General features: G+C 49.2%; 1 protein-coding gene across 1 annotated transcript in view; it reads left to right on the top strand.

The window, feature by feature from the left end:
* LOC146219603 (protein unc-13 homolog B-like) overlaps positions 1 to 21,944 on the top strand; it is a gene marked incomplete at its 5' end in the record, with an annotated part of 86,443 nt that overhangs the window by 44,300 nt on the left and 20,199 nt on the right. Inside the window, 11 exons of the mRNA XM_084694692.1 lie at positions 10,347 to 10,396; positions 10,538 to 10,613; positions 10,881 to 10,886; positions 11,933 to 12,007; positions 12,785 to 13,004; positions 13,316 to 13,543; positions 14,970 to 15,111; positions 15,431 to 15,600; positions 18,021 to 18,136; positions 18,890 to 19,053; positions 20,353 to 20,503. Coding sequence (XP_084550818.1) covers positions 10,347 to 10,396; positions 10,538 to 10,613; positions 10,881 to 10,886; positions 11,933 to 12,007; positions 12,785 to 13,004; positions 13,316 to 13,543; positions 14,970 to 15,111; positions 15,431 to 15,600; positions 18,021 to 18,136; positions 18,890 to 19,053; positions 20,353 to 20,503 — 1,398 coding nt within the window. The remainder of the gene's footprint in view (positions 1 to 10,346; positions 10,397 to 10,537; positions 10,614 to 10,880; positions 10,887 to 11,932; positions 12,008 to 12,784; positions 13,005 to 13,315; positions 13,544 to 14,969; positions 15,112 to 15,430; positions 15,601 to 18,020; positions 18,137 to 18,889; positions 19,054 to 20,352; positions 20,504 to 21,944) is intronic.

Genomic DNA, 21,944 nt, shown 5'->3' with positions numbered 1-21,944 from the left:
TGGATACCTTCACTCTCTTCTTCTATCCTTCTCGTCCTCAGATTTCCCCCTGTTCCACGGGTCTCCTATTAGAGGCTCCCTCTCTTTCTCCATCTTTCTCTTTTTATCAATGTTCTCTTCCTCTCCTCCTTCTAACGCTAGACTCTCTCTCTCTCTCTCTCTCTCTCTCTCTCTCTCTCTCTCTGTCTCTCTCTCTCTCTCTCTCGCTCCTTCCTGCTGTATCTCCGTTATCTTACCAATTCCACCACTAACTTGTTTTTAGCAACAACCAGCTGCTCTGTGGCTTGTTCCGTCGGTCCGTGAGTTGGTTTGTTGGTTGGTCGGTCCACATAAATGTCCCTGTGGTTGCAGCTACTGCAAATTCACGCTTGTTCTATATCGGTCGACTCTTTCCCTCCAGTGCATGGTAACACGGCTTACTCTCACAGAACGTCTCTCCGCTGACACAGGACTAGGTGGTGGAGGTGTGTGTGTGTGTGTGTGTGTGTGTAGTCGTGAGCAGTTGCTTGGCGGTGGGTGTCAGCCTGTTGATGAGCCTCGCAGGTGTTCTCGTGCAGGGGGGGGGGGGGGGTACATGCCCTATTGACACACGGTAACAACATATTTACGTTTACATTCATTCATCTAGCAGACGCTTTTAGCCAAAGCGATTTCCAAGAGAGAGCTTTACAAAAAGTCAGTGATCATCAACAATGAGAAAACATTGCGGGTAGCCAAAACTTGAAGCATACATTGTGAAAAGAAAATAAGTGCCAATGGGAAGAAACATAAGAGCATGTAGTCAAACTAATTACAAATGGAACAGCATGAACCTCAAAAGAGCAACAAGAATATAATTTACGGTGACTACAAGTAGTTAAATCAGTTAAAAACCTATATATGGACAAACACCTGCCAGAGCCCTGGTCTGGTGGTCTAACCTTCTTGATACCTGCACACACTCATAAGGAGAAGCAGATGTTCTCAAAGGCCAATGATTGGGTGGCTGTCAATCAAATAAAGGCCAAGCGCCCACACACGTGAGAATGAGCTCACGCACACTGACTTTCTGTCTCTCTCTCTCTCTCCCCCTCTCCCTTTCTCTTTCTCTTTCTCTAACGCATGAGCATACACATGCCCAGCTACTATGTGAACACCCCCAGGTTTCAGGGCAGCACAGAAGAGCAGTAATGGGCTTTTGAGTCTACAAGCAAACAGACAGAGAGGACAGAGACAGGAGTCAGTGCACCAGCAACAAGCCAGAAGGACTGTAGGGGTGTAAATGAACCTGCCCTGCAGTAATACAATCAGACAGGGGGAAGGAGGAGTGGTAGGGAATATTAATTGAGAAGAAATATGAAAGATTGGATGGGCAGAATTAAGTTCAAAAAAAGAGGAAGAATTTAAGGAAGACATTTGGAATGATCTCAGGGCAAACAGTTAATCTTAAATATGTAATAATAAAGTAAATCCAACAATTAGCATTGGAACAAAAGTAACATCTTCAGTCAATCCTGGCATGAAAATAAAATACATCAAATATATGACCTGTACTTGAAAGAGCTGGAATAACATTTATTTGACCATACCCAGGAACCGAGTGATAATTTCGGGCTTGATCACAGCCTATTTTGTGGAAGACAGAATTCCACCTTGAGGATGAATTGGCACCATAACAAGTACAGAAAGTCCCGGCCACTTGGAAATCACTCGAACCGAGAGAAGAAAAGAACCATCAATTGATTATCCTTCCGTGGCAGCTACAGTAGCCGGTCATCTAGTAAGTGAGCTGTGGCTGTCTGCCAAACAACGCTCAGAAAGCCGAAGTGGGCCATCAGAAAAGAGGAGGGGAGGGAGGGATGGAGAAAAGGAGGAAGGACGGAGACATTCGTTTATCCCCTCCCCGCTCTAGATCATCTCCTGTGAATGCCGGTCATTCCTGTCGCTCTGTATTTGGGCTTTCCTCAAGCTGCCGCAAGTACCTCAAAACTGGACATGCACTTCACTTGTACAGTGTTGCTGAACGCACAAACACACACACACACACAGCTTGTTGCACGATATGTGAGCTAACGAGAGAGGTAGTCAGGAGATGAATCAATGACGGTGAGAGAATCAGACCAGGAGAGGTGAAGGCTGAGCCATTGTCCCCGCTCAACATGACTCAATGCTGCGCGACCTCCCGCCTGCATGTGAATATCTGTGTTTGTAACATGCTGTAGCAGTGCGCCGTCCAAACCCAGATGCTGTGGAAGTCAACAGACATCTCCCCTAGGTCTTTCTAGAAACATTCCTTTCTACGACTGTCCCGGTCCTGCAATCAGCCTTGCAATTTCCATTATCGCTGCCGCATCTCGTCGCTGACATCTTAAAAGCCGCCGTCATTGTAAGCAGCTGTTATTTTCTCTCTCGTTTCTTTCCTACCCCCTTTGTCTGCCTCTCCCTCCTGCTCTTGTTTGCCTTCTCTCTCATTCCTTGACTCCTTCCATTCCCTCTCCACCCTTGTTCTGAGCCAGCTGTCTCCTTTTTCTTTTGCCGTCAGCCTTCTTCTTGGGATTCAATCCCCTTCTTAATGGTGGTATTCGCTTACTGTCAGCCTCCTTACTGTCAGTCACAAAACGGCTTGCTAATTAAATGTGCACACACACACACACACACGCGCACACGAGACAAACCTGTCGGGGGACATGTAGCGTGGAAGGACCAAAACACCTGACATTTCTCTCAGGGATGTGCTGATTAGCAAGTGAACAATCTCTGTAAGGACCAAAGGTCAGTCACAGTCAATCTGCACCTTGTTAGGCAACACTAACTGTATACGGCCATTTTTATTTCAGAGGTGCACCATTTGGGCCCTGTCTACAGTGTTTCACATAGTTTTTTTTTTTTGTAGCTTCCCTGTGGCAAATCTGTGATGATGGGTCCATGACTTTCTTTCAAATATAGTATATTTTAATTAAAACGCTGTCCTCTTGATGGAACAAATAGCTAAATGCATTTAGGATGCTCCCACAGTTTGAACACTTTAGTGCCCCTTTTACACTACAATTTTTGAATCCACGGAACCTAGGCATTACTTGGGTTCTTCATTCCACATGTTTGTTAGGCTTCTTATTCGTCAGGTCTTTTGGGCTCGGCACCAGTGTGAAAGTAAATCCCGTGGCAAAGTCCTTCTATCGATTTAGAATGACTTCAACCGAGGTTCACTCATAAATCTCTCCATGTGGCCATTTCCTTTTACGTGGTCCCCGAATGGAGCGAAAAGGAGAAACACAGAGTGAAAGGAACGCGCGTGAACGTGCAAGGTCAAGGATTCTGTCGACAGAGACCGAAAGAAGATATCGAAATGCGGTCGATCCATTCAGGGAGAAGGGATGGTGAGAGATGGGAGTCAAGAAGACCATAAAGGAAACACACAGAAGCTTCTTAATGGACCACTAATTGCTGGTCTTAGCTGGTGTAATAAGTGCCTTGTTGGTGCACAGAGGCCGTGTTGGCGAGAGAGAAGGAGTCGTGGTTGTAAACCTCTCCAGCCGAGCCATGGTTACAAAAAGCAGCACCTGCATGAAGCCCCCAGTCCCCCCTAATCATCTGGGCTGGATCCGGAGTTCTGCAGCTCTGCTATCAGCCAGCTGCTGTTTCTATGTGATGCCCTGTCGCCAGCAACCATTTGTCAACTATCTCACCCTGAGTTAGCTTAGCATAAACAGATACTAAATACCGTGGTAACATGGTCGGATAGTATAATAGCGCCCTGATGATGCAATCCATGACAGCCGTGCAATGGAAATCACGTGAAAGCGTTGCATGGAATAAAGGCAATCTGTTCAAACTCCCCCTTATTTTCGTTCACGCGTGCTATATGTTTGGTCGTCATTGTTGTTTGTCTTTTAATGGTAGTTCAGTCACCACGTGGTTTCAGTAGCTACCATGTGAGTTCCATCAGTCGGCAGATATCTGGCTAAAAACCAAACGGGTAAAGAAACCGAAAATGGGTTTCCCAGATTAGTTGAGAAGCTCCTAACGCTAAGAGCTTCTTAGGAGCGTTCTAAGAGCGTTCTAGAGTATTCTTAGAATGCTCCTAAGAAGCCCTTAGCGTTCTTAACAAATCTGGAAAACCCGGCCAATAACTTGTACCTGTTTCTTTATGAAGCAACTGTCACAGTGTGTTAATCAGCTGTCACTGCTGTAGTGGGGTCGAGGTGGGTGAAGTGTTGAACGGCGGAGTGACAGGTCACGCTTGTTTATCTCAGTGAGTCACGTCTACAACTAGTGTGTCGCCGAACGTGAGAACGATTGAACGAATCTTTCGCTGTCAGAGCCAGCAGCAGAGTTGGTCAGGGGGCTTGTGTTTTAGTCATAGAGAGGGGTTAGGTGTGTGTGTGGGGGGGGGGAGGGCTAATGAACTTAATGATGGCGTTTGTTTGTGGATAGTACAGTAGCCTTGAGCACCTTCTGTGGGTGCGAGTGGTTTAGCTGTGGTTGGAGTTTAGCTACCAGAAGTGCTGCTTCCCACTTCCCAGCTGAACAGATCCCTCGAGGTGACGATTAAATGTTGATGCAATTCAGCGTATTCCTTATCCCTACCTCCCCCTTCATTCCTTCATCCCAAACTCTCCCCTATTAGTGCTTGTGATGAGATTCCTCCTGCAACAGAAACACATGGCCCTGAGAGGTGTTTTGCTGGTTTCTTGGTTTAGTTAACGGTTCATAAGTCTAACAATATTGTTTAAATGGGTGTAGGTGCATGTGTGTGTTGTGTATATTTAAGTGTGTGTGTTTGTGTGTATTAATGCCAAATCTTGGTCTTACAAGTACATTCCCATTGTTACCTGACCTGTTGGTCTGTGCATACATTAAATACACACAACATAATTATATTTATGTGGGGGTAGATGTTTCAATTTTAATTCTGCTCATTGAGTACACAGGAGATTACACAACAGTTGGTGTAAAGTTGTGTCGATAAAAATAAGGGTGAGCACATGTGTTCTTGAGGAGGCTTCATCTTATTAGACAAAAGGAGCCTTCTCATTACGTTACGTCAAATTATCATTGCTTGAATCTGATTTCTTTGAGTTATCTTATAGTCATATTTCTAGGTAAAATATATTAATATTGGACTGTCCCCATCAGGCAATGTACAGCATAATGGCTCTTTTACCTTTTTCCCAAATGACCCTCAGAAATCCAATTACTCTCATGAATGTATTCCATTTTGAATGTATGAGTTAGATGTGCTGTTCTGCACAGCTGACATTGTCAGTCTGACAGAAACTCCTCTTTCATACAAATACTGTAGATAATGGAAATACTGCCTAATGGTTAGGAAAAGGAAATGTGTAAGGAGAGATTTACTGGCTCAAGAATTAGTGCTTAGTAGGTTATATAGTTCCCAAGAGCTGGGTACTTGAGGTCAGTTGCTCCACATAAAATATCCACTTTTCTTAATAGGAAAATGTGAGCTCCATAAATTACCAAAACATCTGCTAAACCAAGAAATTATAAAAAAAATGCCATCATATTTGGAATTATGGTGTTTTTCACAAAGGGCTTCAATGGGAATGGAGAAGGAAATGTGCACAGTATTGTGTTTTCCTAATAAGTTGAGTTAACTGTGTAATACAAAATATTTTTTATTTATATATTTTTTTCTTGTTTCTTTCAACTGTCTTTCTAAATGCCTCTGGACTAGATATGTCTGATAGGTACAGGTATCATAATGCCCAGGTTCTGTTTTCCTTCCAAGATGCTCGTCGTCTATTAAATGTGGTCCTAACAACCAAGACACGGGACACCTAAAGGCAACCCCAGTTGGTTCAGAAGATGTTCTCCAAGAATCGCTTCAATGGACAACATGGATCAGGCATATCCCCTAAAGGAGGCACCAAGGCTAAAGTCCATGCACCCAAAAAAAGGTCCCCTAACCCCAGAGTGGCACTTGTCATCCGGGGAAAGATCCATCGGTTCCTCCAAGGTTCTGGAGACCAAAGCGCCCCTGATCCCCGTCTGTACTATGCAGGGATTGAGGAGGAGGAGGGCAAGGAGGAGGAAAAGGAAAGTCGGGATGTTTATTCACGAGGTGGCGCTAGAGCAGAGGCTTGCTCCTCAAGAGTACCCAACGGGAAGGGTCACGGAGGAGCTACCGGGGCAGCTTGTTGTGTTGGGGAGGTGGAACTGAACAGAGAGGGGTGCGTTCGGATTCCATGCACCTTGCGGCACAGTAGTAGTAGCAGGTCCCCGGGGAGTGAATGGCAAGACGGTCGAGATATGACCCGGACAACTCCCAACCTGAAACGAGTGCTCCCACATGTCGGCCAACTTGGTCCGGATAGGAACGGCGCTCCGTTTGCTTCGACAGTCGGAAAATGTACCGATTTCTCTCCGATCCGGGTTAGACCCAAGAGACCTTATTCCATGGGCGACTGCATGGATTACAATTTCAACAGAGGCCTGCACGAGACGCTGATCGAAGTCGACGAAGAAGACCTCGAGGGCGATGAGGAAGAAGAGTCGAGTGCCGTCATCGAGCACATCCTGAAGGAGCTGAGAGGGATTAATAAAATCCAGGAGGAGATTTCCGACTTGAGAGACTACCTGTCGTCCGTGCGGGGTTCAGTGGAGGAAGTGTCGTCCTGTGTAGACGCCGTTCTGATGGAAATCGAGGGCATCCGCTCTGGCAGCAAACCCGGCGTGGGCGTGCATGCGGGGACTTGGTCCGGGGCGACGGGGAGCACGGGGAGATCTCGGTACTCTCCTCGTCGTAGACCTGCAAGTGCCTACGGCAGTTTGGACAGGCCGACGGCGCCCTCAGACGCAAACATTTGCCTTCCGTCAATGTACAACGAACGGCACAGCATCCACGGAGAGTTCCTCTTGCCTATAGCGGAATCGTCCCCCAACTCTCCCGGTGCAGAGTTGGTAGAACTCGACGCTCAGGAACAGGAGGAAGAAGAAGAAGACATTTCAGAACACAGCTCAGACATACCGGTTGGAATGTTGCCCAGGAAGCTCAGCTTTGGCTACCTGGAGCGTCTCGACGGACAGGACTGCCACAGCACAAGCTCCCTTTCCTCAGGCCACAGCTCCAAGTCTGAGCCTGACCCTGAAAGGACCTCGTCCAGCCATGGCATCAGGCACAGTAGAGGGGGTGGCTGTGCACAGGGCTGGGAAGGTGCTCCTCAGCGAGGGGCAGATGGAGGGTCTGGGTGGCACCGAGTGGATGCCTACTCCAGACAAGGTAGTCTCGATGAACAGGTGGGAGAAGGTACCCCAAGCCGCGAGGGAACCGAAACCTGGGATCGCTACAGAGGTGGTGGTGGGTATGGTCCTCTGGGCCAGTCTTCTACCGAAAGCTCCGAGCACGTCTCTGTCCACTCAGGACGACACTACAACTCCCCTGCCAGCACCTCCAGTCGAGAGGAGTGGCAATCAAGGAGGCGGAGGCCCAAAACACACCCTGGGACTCAGGTTCAGATGGAGTCCCACCTCGAGGATCTGGGTTACAGCTGTGCTCCTGATTGCTCTGACCCCCAAAGACCAGGCCACCCATCGGAGGAGGGCCATGTTGATGGAGGTCAAGGGTATGAATATGCTCCACCTGCCGATCTGACCTATGCACCTGACTACCAAGTAGATGTTTACCAGGAGCCGTATGCCGCATATGAGGATTCAGAGGGAACGTGGACTGAGCCGTCCTCATACATCTCCGAACCCATAACGGATGTCCCCGTCATCAAAGCGCAAGGCGTTCCAGGCCCAGACAACCACCACCCTTTCCCTGACAATGCAGAGGCTCCAAATGTAGGCTTTCACGTGAAACGGATAGGTCGGGCCATGCTCGATTTCAGCTCCGCCCTGCGGGGGGCACTGCGCAAGCTGGACGCGGCTGCACCCGGGGACGAGAGCGAGGCTGTCCTGCATGCGGTCGAGCCAGCGACCCTCCCCGGTGCCGAGCCCCAGCGGGACCAAGCCTGTGAAGAACCTCCTCAGGGGAATGTTGAGCATGTCGTCGACGGAGTCGACACAGCGGAGGAATCGAATCAAAGCAAAGCTCCATCCCCCACTTCCTCAGAACAGTGCCATGTCCAGCCCCCGCCGGAGGAAATCATCGACGACCATCTCCCAAAGGAGGCTGTAGTCACTTATGAACCCCGACCCCGTCCAGAGGAACCCCTTCCCTGTCTAGACCCAGCTCCAAGCACTACAGCCCTGTCTCATCCAAGTGACGAAGGCCCCGCCAACACCCCTATGGACCCCCCTGTCACCACTCCTCTATCGCAATGCACCACTGCAGAGTCTCTCGTGTTTTCCTGTTCGGCGGAAGATCCTGCCCCACAGGAGGAGCGGGGAGAAGGGTCGACACTGCCGCAGCATCAAGAAGAGAAGCAGCAGCCCGACGTACAATTGCCAACAGGCCCCGGGGTCGAGCCTGAGGAACCGGAGAACCCTTCTGAGATGAGCGAGAGGGAAGCTCGCCGACTCAGGTGCCTGAGGAGCTTCCAGCAAATTCTGCGGGAGAAGAGAGAGACGAGGCGCCACCTGGCCAGTATGACCATGTCCACCTTCTCAGAGGACGACTACAACCCAGGTAGCCTCAGTCTGTCTGAAACCATTAGCACGCAAAGCTAACAATGCATGTACTTTGGAGATGGATTTGTGCACACATCAGCAATTGTTTACTTCTCATTTTGTTCTTTTAACTTTTGCACGCTCAGTGAGAAAGTCCATTGCTCTTCTACAGATGCTTGGTTTTCATTTTTGCTTATGCGTCTTTTCCTCAGGCCAACATATTAATCTCCTTTGACATCAAACTGTACCTTACTTTTTTATGGTTTTCGGTGTCGGCCATTTGGTTGTTTTTCATCATCCGTATTTATTTATTTTGTTCAGTTTCTTGCCCATGTATTATTATAGGTTCTTACATTATCCGATTATACCGAGAGATACTAAAACCTCATATTTTCCCTCCACCTTTTTGTGATCAAAGCCTCAGTCTTTTTGTCGATTCCCTTTCATCTTTGGAGTAGAATGAATTTCCCTTAAATATCCCTCTGCATGGATGCGTTCATTAGTGGAGGGATGAGGCAGAAAGTATTTTCATCCAACATCTCAATATTGGCACCACAGACACTACTGAGTAGGACTGTGGGTGTTGGGATTTCTCTTTACTGATTTGGTGATTTGATTCTCCATTTAGAGTCATGCATCACCTGCCGCTGTGGTGCTTGACTCCATAGGGGACCTACAGCAGCCATTTGCTGAATTAGAAAACATTAATTATCTCCTCAGAAGGCAAGTCTCACTCTAAATAGAAAGAGGAAGAGAAATATTAAGAGTCGTTTTCTTGATGAATTATACATGTAAATGAAACATTGATGAACTTGTACCCTGGCAAGCTAATAAAAGAGCTGGCATGGGCTTCCTTTATAGCATTATGCAGCCCTTCCTGCAGTGTGAATGTTAAAAAGGAGGATTGCTTTCTCGTCGGCTGAGGAAAACCTGTTAATGACCGTCGCTCCGTTTTGTCTTTGGCCCGTTTGTGTCTCCTCTCTTTCAGATGGATGTCGAGACGAAGCACAGGTCACTTCTTTGTGTTTCGTGAACAAGCATGTCCTCACACCCTCTGTTGCTTGAATGACCATGACTCTTCATTCTTTTATTTGGTGATAGCGATTGTTTTCCATTGATGTGATGATTCAACGTAATGTCACTCGGAGGCCATAAAAGCATGTTTCACTTTGAATCCCGAACTAGATTTGATAATACCCACAATACACCACACACTGTGGATGGTACCATGCGGAGTCATTAACCTTTGTACTGAACACATAAACGGGCAACTGTCAATGGAACGTGGATGTCATTGATAACAGAGTTATCATGTGCCCATTCCTTGTCTATTCCATTGTCGTCTAAGTTGTCTGTTTATGGTGTGACGCTCAGCAGAAAATGTGTTAATAGCATTATGTCGTGCGTGTGTGAGTGTTGCGTGTGTGTGTGTACGAACACCGGACAACAATAATAGCAGCTTGTTTACACTGTTTACTGTATCATGTGATTGGAGGTCCCCCTTTTTTACAAAACTATCTCTTTGTTTGGGATCGATATCCCTAGTTGGCATGCTCATATGAAACTCAACCAACCAAATCTGATCTCTCTCTCTCTCTCTGTGTCTCTCTCTGTGTCTCTCTCTGTGTCTCTCTCTGTGTCTCTCTCTCTCTCTCTCTCTCTCTCTCTCTCTCTCTCTCTCTCTCTCTCTCTCTCTCTCACTCACTCACTCTCACACACACACACACACACGTATTGGATGATTAATTATATAAACCTGCCCTGCTATCCATTGTAAACTGTGATCTGTGTTACAGAGTCAAGATGGTGACGGCAGTCCAAACAAACACCCGTGGGCAAAACCAGGGTGAGTGTGCGTATGTGCGTATTGGGAATTGGGTGGTTGCGCGTGGGCGTGTGCACGTGTGCAAACATGCAAATGGCTGAATTTGTTACTGTGCTGTCGGTGCTTACCCACATTTCTGTGTGCGTACATCTGCATTCGCAGTGGGAACGCTCCTTTTGGGATCGACAGCATGCCTGACTTACGCAAGAGGAGACCTATTCCCCTGGTCAGCGAGCTGGTGAGTTCTGGGGAATTCTTTCCCCTCCTGTTCAAACTGTCAGCCTTGACCTCTAACCTCGGATTGATCGAGTTAAACATCTCACGCCCTTTCAGATCAAAAGACAAAGGACATGAATCCAACATTAGGTTCCACAGTTGACGTTAATCATCTTTTAAAACGAGTACAGGTCCGGAAAACTTGTCCTTATTTGGCCCTTCTTTGTGCCTCTGACTTCCTTTCTTCCCCTCTCTCTCCATGGACACCTGTTCTCCGGCTGCCCCTCAGGCTATGGTAAGTTTTCCAATACTTCCATAGGAGCTACTTCTAAAAGCACGGGGGAACAGAGATGTGGTTCTACAGAGTGCACACACAACCCACACATACACACTCACACAGATTTACAGGTTGAAAAAGTGAAGCTTCCTTCTTCAGGACTCGCCAGTTAAACAATCCTTACGTCCCCTATTCTGTTTCCCGTACTGCTTCAAGCTCGGTATGAATAATTAAAAGAAAAAAAAGAAATCACACCTTGTCACCGGAGAACAAAGGTGTAGTTTAGTGTTCAGCTTTGTTTCCTCTGTACATACAAAGCTGCTTTCGTGTGAGTGCGTTTGCGTGTGTGTGCGCCTAAAACAATTCAGAATGGTTTGATGAACACTCCAAGCTGCATGGTTTGCATAGGGAGAAGCAGGCACTCTTGTCATGGGAGGGAATGGAAGAGGAAAGGGGAGGAGGGTTGTGACGAGGCCGGGATCTGCTGTAAGTTCAAGGGGGACAGTCTGACCCTACTCTAAGAGGGGTTTTCTATTTTGCCCGGATAATTCCCGACACAATCCGAGACTAAAGCTAAAGTCTACCCAACACCTACTCAGTTAGGTGTCCACTGACCAACCCTTTGGCAAAACTAACAGTGCTAAAGAAAGAGGTACCTTTGAAAGTTTGCTGATACGACAGGCTCCTGACGCTGGTCTGACCCAGCCAGTAACAGTCCAACCCTGAGAAGCAACCCCCAGTTGTTATTCAGTCACACACACACACACACACACACACACACAGATTCCTACCTTTGTAGTTAGATCAAAATGCACTTCATACTTCAAAGACGTATTCTTTTCAGCTGGAAGTTTTTTCTAGTGGCAAGTGGGTTGTTTACCTGAGTAGACTTCAGTAAAAAGTCTACTAATGTGATGAATTATGCACTGATGGATGATAACATTCTCTGTCTCTCTCTCTGTCTCTGTCTCTGTCTCTCTCTGTCTCTGTCTCTGTCTCTCTCTCTCTCTCTCTCTCTCTCTCTCTCTCTCTCTCTCTCTCTCTCTCTCTCTCTCTCTCTCCAGTCAATCCTGCAGTCCAGGAAAGCAGGAATCTCCCATGCTCTGGCCGCTCGGTCCTCTCTCAAAGACGAGGAACTGGTAAGTGATGTCATGTCATAAACACTGACACATCATGTATAATCATCATTATTATTCTAATGCCTAGTGTTGGGCTACTGTCTCTCTGTCTCGCTCTCGCTCTCGCTCTTTCTCGCTCTCTCTCTCTCTCTCTCTCTCTCTCTCTCTCTCTCTCTCTCTCTCTCTCTCTGTCCCTCCCAGTGAGTCAGCTCTTAAGTAATGCCTTTGTGCCCACCAAAACAAACAAGCAAACAAACAGAGCCTTTCGTGAGTTTTCCCCGACCCACGGCCCCCTCCGCCCACAGCACCACGCTCACCTTGACTCATCCCCACCCACCTCCGCCAGTGCCGCCCGCGTACTCTAGCTAGGAGCTGGGTACCTGACAAAACATCCATCACCTCTCTTCTTCGCCATGCCTCCCTTCCTCATTCCTCTCTCTCTCTCTCTTTCTCTCATTTACCTTTCTCTCATTCTTCCTCTCATGCTGTGGCTCTCCTAACCGTTCCTCCTCTCCTCCGCACCTGTCCTCGCTTACCACGGCTCCTCTCTCCCTCTCTCTCCTCCTCCGCTCCTGCTTCTGTCTTCCAACACTGCTTCTGTCAACACTGCCTCCTGGACAGGTCATCATTGTAAATGGGAATTGGTTCTCAATGGGTTTTACCTGGATGAATAAAGTTCAAATCAAAACTAAAATTCCTCCATCCTCTCCCCATCTCCGCCAATGGTGACTCCCACTCTTTGAATCTCCATCATTCTCCCCCCCCCCCACCTCCCTTCCCTTCCCACCGCCCCCGCAGAAGAACCACGTGTACAGGAAGACCCTGCAGGCTCTCATCTACCCCATCTCCTGCACCACGCCCCACAACTTTGAGGTGTGGACGGCCACCACGCCCACCTACTGCTACGAGTGCGAGGGCCTGCTGTGGGGCATCGCCCGCCAGGGCATGCGCTGTGCGGAGTGCGGCGTCAAGGTGCACGAGAAGTGCCAGGAGCTGCTCAACGCCGACTGCCTTCAGCGTGAGTGACCCCACCGGGGGAGGGAGGGGAGAGGGGGATGGAGGAATGGAGAGGGCAATGGAGGGAGGAGGTCTGGAGGGATTGAAGGAAGGGGAGACGTGAGAGACGGAGGAAACACATGGAACGGCTGCGCAGTTGGTCGAGAAGGAAGGGAAAAAAACGGAGGCGCGCGTGGGCCGAACCGCAAAGTCCGACCGGATTCTCTCGTTCCTCAAGAGCACACGGTCCCTCCTCGACCTCCATTCTCCCTCACCTCCCCACCCCTCCGTCCCTCACTAACCTCCTCTCCCCCCCCTCCCCCCCCAAACCAGGAGCCGCGGAGAAGAGCTCCAAGACGGGGGCGGAGGACCGCACGCAGCACATCATCGCTGCCATGAAGGACCGCATGAAGATCCGCGAGCGCAACAAGCCCGAGATCTTCGAGGCCATCCGCGCCGTGTTCGTCGTCACCAAGCTGGCGCACGCCCAGCAGATGAAGACCATCAAGCAGAGCGTCCTGGACGGCACCTCCAACTGGTCCGCCAAGATCGCCATCAACGGTACGTGACGACAGCCCGCGACAATCGGCGTGCGTCCCCACGCACGTGTGTTTGTGGCGATGGCTAAAACTAGACGATCCCTAGACGGCACGTCTCTATGCTCTGGTCATGAAGCTATCGACAAGGTCGCTTCGATTGATTAAAAGAATCCATGCACAGACATAAAAACCCAAACATAATCAGCGCACAAGTAGCTCCTACATAAAGGTGTAAGATTCAAACGCTGGTCATATGATTGAAGACCCTGTAGACGGTCATTTTACGGTAAAAGCCTTTTCCCAGTTGTAGGTAGAAGCAGAGAAAGCTTGTTGCTTGTTTTATGAGCAGGCGCCACATTTGCCAGACTGTGTGACCCAGAATCAGTACATCACCCCCACCCCCCCCCCAGACTCAGCCCAAACGGTGTGACCCAGCAACACTGCTCCCCCCCCTCCCATCCCAAGCGGGTCACGCGTCCCCAGGGGCGGCTGTGGCGGTTGCCGCGGAAACCGAGCGCCGTCACCCCAGCGTGGCAGCGTTTCCATGGAAGCCCTCACACCTCGCCGAGAGATGGTTGCCGTGTCTTGGGTTATTGTCTTTTCGTTTCGTCTTTTTTTCCAGGGCATTTTTTTTGCAAAAGGCTTGCTCTCCCGTATAAGGGCTAAGGCATTGCCGCACCGAGCAATAGCCAGGTTTTCACACGGGGGTCTCAGGGTGTGAAAGCTTAAAAGGGCAATTTGGAAGTAGGTTTTTGTAAGCTCCGTGTGTCACGCGATAAGGTGATGATGTGTGGTGCCATGGTGAAAGGATCCTTTTAAAAGACTGGATGCTGTGACTTGAAACCGAGCCGGCAGCAGAACTGCTAGGCAAACAAACGCACCATATTGTCTTTGCGGTTCATAAAATGAGCGCGGCGCTTTCGTCTCTTTGAAACGCGAGCAAATCCTTTTGTCACCTGTAGAATGATCTCTTTCTCTTGCACCTCTCTTCGTTTCCTGCACCTCTTGGTTTGCCAGGTGCAAAGGCCTCTGAGGGAACAATTAAAACTCCTTTCTTACTTTGAGGGCCGATTGACAACATCCTGACAATCGGAATGCTGAGTCACAACTAGGTGCTCTTCATAATAATGCAGCGCTGAGTCACAACTTGTTGCTCTTTGTAATGATGGACGGATGTGGTGACTTGGAATACATACTGTGCATGCAGTGTCGAATAATGGTGCTGTTTATTTGAAGCAGCTGCCAAGCCTGTCTCTGTGATTCATAGGTCTGACTTGTATTTGCATATGTGGAGGCGGGGTGTATACAGTTGTGTGTGTGTGTGTGCGTGTGTTTTTATTTTTTATGGTCAGTGTCTGGGTTTTTTCCCCATAGAATGCAGTGTGCTGTGCCATTGCGATACGACTCACGCCTGTTTGTATGTGTGCGTGTGTCTTTGCCGTTCTCAGTCGTCAGCGCTCAGGGTCTCCAGGCCAAGGACAAGACGGGCTCCAGTGACCCCTACGTGACCGTCCAGGTCGGCAAGAACAAGAAGAGGACCAAGACGATTTACGGGAACCTCAACCCCGTGTGGGAGGAGAGGTTCAGCTTGTGAGAGCCTCCTTGCGGCTAACCACTTCCTCTAACCACTTCCTCTCTCTGCTCTCCCGCCGGGTCTTTGTGCTCCTCCCGTGGCCCAAGTCTCACTTTCCCTCCCTCTTTCACGCTCTCTCTTTCCCTGTCTCCCTTTCCCTCTGTCTATTTCGCCCCTTTTCCGAGGATAAGTGCACATGACCTCATATGCCCCACTGTGTCCTCGACGTTGATGCACAGAGGTGTCGGTAGTTACGAACGTGTCACAAGAGAAGGAGGTGAAATGAATGCCCTCTCTCTCTCCCCCCTCCCCCCCCCCACCCCGTTCCCACTCCAGCGAGTGTCACAACTCCTCGGACAGGATCAAGCTGCGCGTGTGGGACGAGGACGACGACATCAAGTCCCGCGTCAAGCAGCGGCTGAAGAGGGAGTCGGACGACTTCCTGGGCCAGAGCATCATCGAGGTGCGCACGCTCAGCGGAGAGATGGACGTCTGGTACAACCTGGGTCAGTACCTGCTGTTCCTGCTGTACCTGCTGTACCTGCTGTACCTGCTGTTCCTGCTGTTCCGGCTGTACCTGCTGTTCCTGCTGTACCTGCTGTACCTGCTGTTCCTGCTGTTCCGGCTGTACCTGCTGTTCCTGCTGTTCCTGCTGTTCCTGCTGTACCTGCTGTTCCCGCTGAGCCGAGCGCACGGGCAGCGCACGTGCCTGCGTATCAGTTGATTGTGGAATATTGGAATTGTGTATGTGTGAGTGGCCTTCCAATTTTAGCGGGTGTGCGACAGTTGTCACAGTTGTCGCATGGCCATCCCCTCACTGCTCCACTCAGCTCATTGGTATTCAGTGAATCAAAGGAACCTATTACCCCGGCAAGACATCAAAGGGCCTTTTAAACAGCCATTAGCGTACAAAAAAAGAGAACTGAATTAGGTTAAAACAGAATCCTACCCTTTCCCGAACGGCGCTAAGGGCTGCTGCCCAAACAGAGCGACAAGATCCATTCAAACCATTAGCGTTTCTTCCACTCCAATGCGGCAGTCATCTAAATTAGCCTTGTCATTAGCGTCCTGGTTTCTCATGCACTGTTTTGGACTGTGTTTGAGATTATTTCAAGCCTAGCGAGTGGTCTGTGTTTGCTGAAGGTAAGTCTGAAATGAAAACCTACAGGAGGGTAGCCCTCCAGGAATAGGGTTGGACCACACTGGTTAAGGAACAAAGACTGAATTGAAAAGGCTGTGTACAATGTTGCAGGAATAGTGGTTGTCTCCCACTTGATTGCATTTAATTTGTCCTTCTTTTTCTTTACCTCAAGTCATTTTCAGTTTACTTTCTTGTTCAAGTTCAAATAAAATGTCTGAATATGGTCAGACTACAGTTCATGAAAACATCATTAACATTCTCCAAACCTCAACAACAACACACTCTTGATTGGCATTTGTGGTTGTTTTGCATATCGATAACAGACCTGTGAAGAGCATATGGCAATGTTTCTGCTGATGAATATTCACTAGCAGCTTTGCTGGCTGTGTTGGTAAAGGTGAAAAGGTGTGCCCTAAACACAAATAAGATAGCATCTTAACAAGGACCAAGCAACAAACGTGGTTTGAATATGCCTGTCAACAAGCACTAGTACTTATCCAATATGGATATGACCTATCCATCATCTATACAGCTATGTTCACGATAATTCCTGGTGGGCACTAAAGCCCATTTTTTATGGTTAATTAATAACAATTTTTCCTGAAGTCAAGGTGATTTAATAAATACTGTGATTATGGCATTCTACAATTAAGCCTTTTTAGTAATATTATGAAACAATGAAAACATCTGTAAAATGATCCCCCTTCCATAAAAAAAAACATATTTTTGAGCCCCAGTGAACTGATGCTTTAAATAATTGGCTGACGAGTGCTCCTGTTCTCTCAACGGTCTCTGAAGTCATGTTTTGCTTTTGCTGGATTTCGAGTGTTGACACTGTTATTCTATATTTGATGCCGTCAGATAGGTAGAATACTTCTAATTTGTGATTTCATGCGCACAAACATCTAGGAGATGCACATTTTCATCAGTTAGCAAAGCACTTTGTCTCAATCTGCTCTGGTTATTTTAATGTGAGATCTCAGTGACCTGTCTGCTCACGTAAAAAAAAACTGTTGCAGCATGTACAGTAACTGTCTTTCTGATCTGCCTGTCTCTGTGACCTGCCTGTCTCTCTGATCTGCCTGTCTCTCTGACCTGCCTGTCTTTCTGATCTGCCTGTCTTTCTGATCTGCCTGTTTATCCAATCTGCCTGTCTCTCTGATCTGCCTGTCTCTCTGACCTGCCTGTCTCTCTGATCTGCCTGTCTCTGTGACCTGCCTGTCTCTGTGACCTGCCTGTCTCTCTGATCTGCCTGTCTCTCTGACCTGCCTGTCTCTCTGATCTGCCTGTCTCTGTGACCTGCCTGTCTCTCTGATCTGCCTGTCTCTCTGACCTGCCTGTCTCTCTGATCTGCCTGTCTCTGTGACCTGCCTGTCTCTCTGATCTGCCTGTCTCTCTGACCTGCCTGTCTTTCTGATCTGCCTGTCTCTCTGATCTGCCTGTCTCTCTGACCTGCCTGTCTCTCTGATCTGCCTGTCTCTCTGACCTGCCTGTCTCTCTGACCAGCCTGTCTCTCTGACCTGCCTGTCTCTCTGACCTGGCTGTGTGTCTGATCTGCCTGTCTCTCTGACCTGCCTGTCTCTCTGACCAGCCTGTCTCTCTGACCTGCCTGTCTCTCTGACCTGCCTGTCTCTCTCACCAGCCTGTCTCTCTGACCTGCCTGTCTCTCTCACCAGCCTGTCTCTCTGACCTGCCTGTCTCTCTGATCTGCCTGTCTCTCTGACCTGCCTGTCTCTCTGACCTGCCTGTCTCTCTGACCTGGCTGTGTGTCTGTGTCGTCTACAGAGAAGAGAACAGACAGGTCGGCTGTATCGGGGGCCATCCGGTTGCAGATCAGCGTGGAAATTGAAGGAGAGGAGAAAGTGGCCCCCTACCATGTCCAGTACACATGCCTCCATGAGGTGACTCCCTCACACACACACACACACACTCACACACACACATACCACAACATTCACACGCACACTCACACAAATACCACAACATTCTCACACACACACACACACACACACAAATACCACAACATTCACACGCACACACACACGCATACACACGAGTTCTGTAGCTTCTTTTATACTGCAATTTGACAACAGAGAATACAGGGTGCTGAAACCTCGTTCCCCTCCTTAATGTTAGGAAATCTTGCATTTGGGATTTTGAACAATAACTTGGCGGATAAATACTAAATGAAGTTATATGACAACCCACTGATGTGGCACATTATGAACATCGACAATCGTGTGGGATCCTTCAAACTAAAAATCAAAGTAATCTAAATAATCATAACGGGGGGTCCCTCTAAACTTATGGAAGGTCTCGGACCCCACCCCCTCATTTCGAACCCGTACCTTGCACCTAATCACAGGTTAGCCTGGCCAGACCAGCGGAACGTCCTGCTCATTAGAATGTGCACTACCTGTTTAAAAACATCATGGCTTCTGGAACAAATGAAATCTATTTATAGTGAATGGACGGAGGCAATATTATCACCCAGATGGCAACAAATGAAATGATGAGGCCCTCTCTCCATCCCTCCATCTTTCCCTCCCTCTGTCTCTCTCCATCCCTCCCTTTTTCCCTCCCTCTTTCCCTCCCTCCCTCCATCTTTCCCTCCCTCTTTCCCTCCCTCCCGCCTGCTCCCTCCCTCCCTCCAGAACATCTTCCACCACTGTACGGACCAGGAGGGCGGAGGCGTGGTGAAGGTGCCCGTGGCGTACGGCGACGACGCCTGGAAGGTCTACTTTGACGAGCTCCAGCAGGACATTGTGGACGAGTTCGCCATGCGCTATGGCATCGAGTCCATCTACCAGGCCATGACGTGAGTTCAGCCCCGAGAGCGAGAGAGATTGTGTCTGTGCGTGGGCTTTAGGAGTAAAGAGGAGAAGTCGAATGGCGACTTGTTTCCGAAGTTCGAAGTTTCCAAAGCCAGAAACACCTCACCTAACCACGCCACACCAGACCAATAACAGACACACTTCACCTCTTAGCAACGCTGCAGCGTCACCAGCGGAGGTTACCGGAGAGGCAGGCCGAACAACGTGGCTCCGTTTCACTGGCACGCCTCGAATAAACCTTCACACCGTCTTTCGCACCATACTTTAGCAAACTGTCACTGCATATGAATGTGCAGTACGGTCAGTAGCTCATCTGCGAGGCAGATGGTTTTGTCTCTTAATGAGGAAAGATTGGAAATGTAACTGGGCTCCGGTTGTGATATACAGGTGTGTTGGACTCCAATCAGACTCAACACACACACACCATAGGGTGAATCCATGGACACACTTGCTATCCTACTCTCTCATTCACACACACGTGCTCTCTCTCTCTCTCTCTCTCTCTCTCTCTCTCTCTCTCTCTCTCTCTCTCTCTCTCTCTCTCTCTCTCTCTCTCTCTCTCTCTCTCTCTCTCTCTCTCTCTCTCTCTCTCTCTCTCTCTCTCTCTCTCTCTCTCTCTCTCTCTCTCTCTCTCTCTCTCTCTCTCTCTCTCTCTCTCTCTCTCTCTCTCTCTCTCTCTCTCTAATACACACAGTCTTGAACAGGCAGTGAGGATATTATCCCAGCAACTGTTAATGATACATTGTAAAGAGGCTGAAATATGTATGAAGACACCAGCCACTACAAAGTTGTTTCAGCGTCTGCCCTGGTAAAAATGACTAAATCAATGACAGCTCTTCACGTGGAGAACAATTGAAATGCATTCAAAATGATCTCTCCCCTCCTCCCACCCTCCCTCTCTCCATCTCCAATCCCTCTTTCCATCCCTGCCCCTCTCTCATTCCATCCATCCATCTCGCCATCTTCACCCTCCATCTTCACCTTCCTTCCCTCACTCTCCCTCTCTCCCTCTCACCATCCTTCCCTCCCTCTCTCCCTTTCTCCCTCTCTCCCTCTTTCTCTCTCCCTCTCCTTCTCCCCTCTCCTCTCTTCTCTCCCCCTCCCTCCCTCCCTCCTTCCCTCCCTCCCTCCCTCCCTCCCTCCCTCCCTCCCTCCCTCCCTCCCTCCCTCCCTCCCTCCCTCCCTCCCTCCCTCCCTCCCTCCCTCCCTCCCTCCCTCCCTCCCTCCCTCCCTCCCTCCCTCCCTCCCTCCCTCCCTCCCTCCCTCCCTCCCTCCCTTCACAGACACTTCGCCTGCCTGTCCTCCAAGTACATGCTGTCAGGCATCCCGGCTGTCATGAGCACCCTGCTGGCGAACATCAACGCCTTCTACGCTCACCCCACCGCCTCCACCAACGTGACCGCCTGCGACCGCTTCGCAGCCTCCAACTTTGGGGTGAGGGCCCCCCCACACACACACACACACGGGACGGGTACACACAATGGCAAACACACACGCACCGTACAAGGGCGGAAGGCACACTAACACTGAGGTGCGGTCCATGCCACGAGCACACCATCCACAGTGGATGTGTTCGCTGGTGGAGCCCGGTACACTTAGCCTTGCCTGTGAAGTGGTGGCGGGCCACATTATCAACAACACCTCAATGAATGACTATAAAACACACTCGGATCCCATACAGCCATGCAAACCCACATGAACGTCATCACAATAACCAGATTAGACCCTGGGCAGAGCCAGAGACGGCTTGTAATGACCGTTCAGAGGACCGCCAACAGAAGAGTGGCGACCATTTTGGCTCCCCGTAGGCCCCTCCCCGGCAGTTGCAGTCGGACTGCAGTGATATAGTAGCAACTGCGGGGCAGTGTGCAGGCAGTCTAATGGACCCCCAGAGAGACATTCCAGAATCAAATCTGTGGGTGCTCCCCTATGATAATCATCAAAGTCTGGAGTTGCAAGGCTGTGATGGGTTGCCAGGTTGCTCATCTATTTGAGTTGCTGTCAACTTTTTTTCTTTTCATAGTTTCAGCCCGATTATTTTTCTTCGAGGTGGTTTTGGGTAAGAGGGTTCTTATTTTGGGTATCCTACCTTGCTGCGGTGTAAACTTTTTCGTGAGGGCGGGTTTTCTCCCCCACCTTGCTGAAAGACAGATGCCTACAGAGAAGGGAACAAAGACAGACTGCCTTCTCCTGGGGAGAGTGAGGAAGATTATTGACGTCTGTTTCGGCCTCTAGCAGTCTTGCTACACGGCCTTCTCATCTATCTATCTATCTATCTATCTGTCTATATCCATCTCTCTCTTGTTCTCTCTGTCTCTCTCTCTCTCTGACCCTGTCTTTGTGATCCATATCCATCATCTATGGAGGCCATATTGATATATTTTCCTCCTTTTCAATGATTGACTCTTGGGATTAGAAGGGCGTCTAATAGCACTGCTGGGACCTCGTCTGGCTTGTCCCCCCATGGCTCAGAGCAAAGAGTGTGTGTGTGTGTGTGTGTGTGTGTGTGTGTGTGTGGGCACGCATACGTGTGATGTCGTTCTCTGTTTCTTTCTTGTTTTCCTCGATTTTCCTTTCTTTTTCATCATTCCGGATCGTTCTCCCAACAGTCCAATGCCAGCTCCAGTGGGTTTGTCAAGGAGCCAAGGCTAACACTGCTAGCTGGGGAGCTTAATCCTGTGTCTGTGCTGCAGGGACAGGGGTGTGGCTGTGTGTGTGTGTCGGGGTGGGGGGGGGGGGGTGTGGTGTCCCTATTAGATTTGGGGAAGGACAGTGTGGTTGTTTTTTGTTTTTATTTGTGATGGAACAAAATCCATTATCTTCCCTAAAGGGGGTGGGGGCTGTTGTGTGTGTGTGTGTGTGTGTAGGGCTGTTG

Source organism: Hypomesus nipponensis, chromosome 28 (assembly GCF_054491055.1).
Source record: "Hypomesus nipponensis isolate SF chromosome 28, ASM5449105v1, whole genome shotgun sequence".
Classification (NCBI taxonomy): domain Eukaryota; kingdom Metazoa; phylum Chordata; class Actinopteri; order Osmeriformes; family Osmeridae; genus Hypomesus; species Hypomesus nipponensis.
The sequence above is the reverse complement of the archived record's forward strand: the minus strand, read 5'-3'. Positions and strand labels throughout refer to the sequence as shown.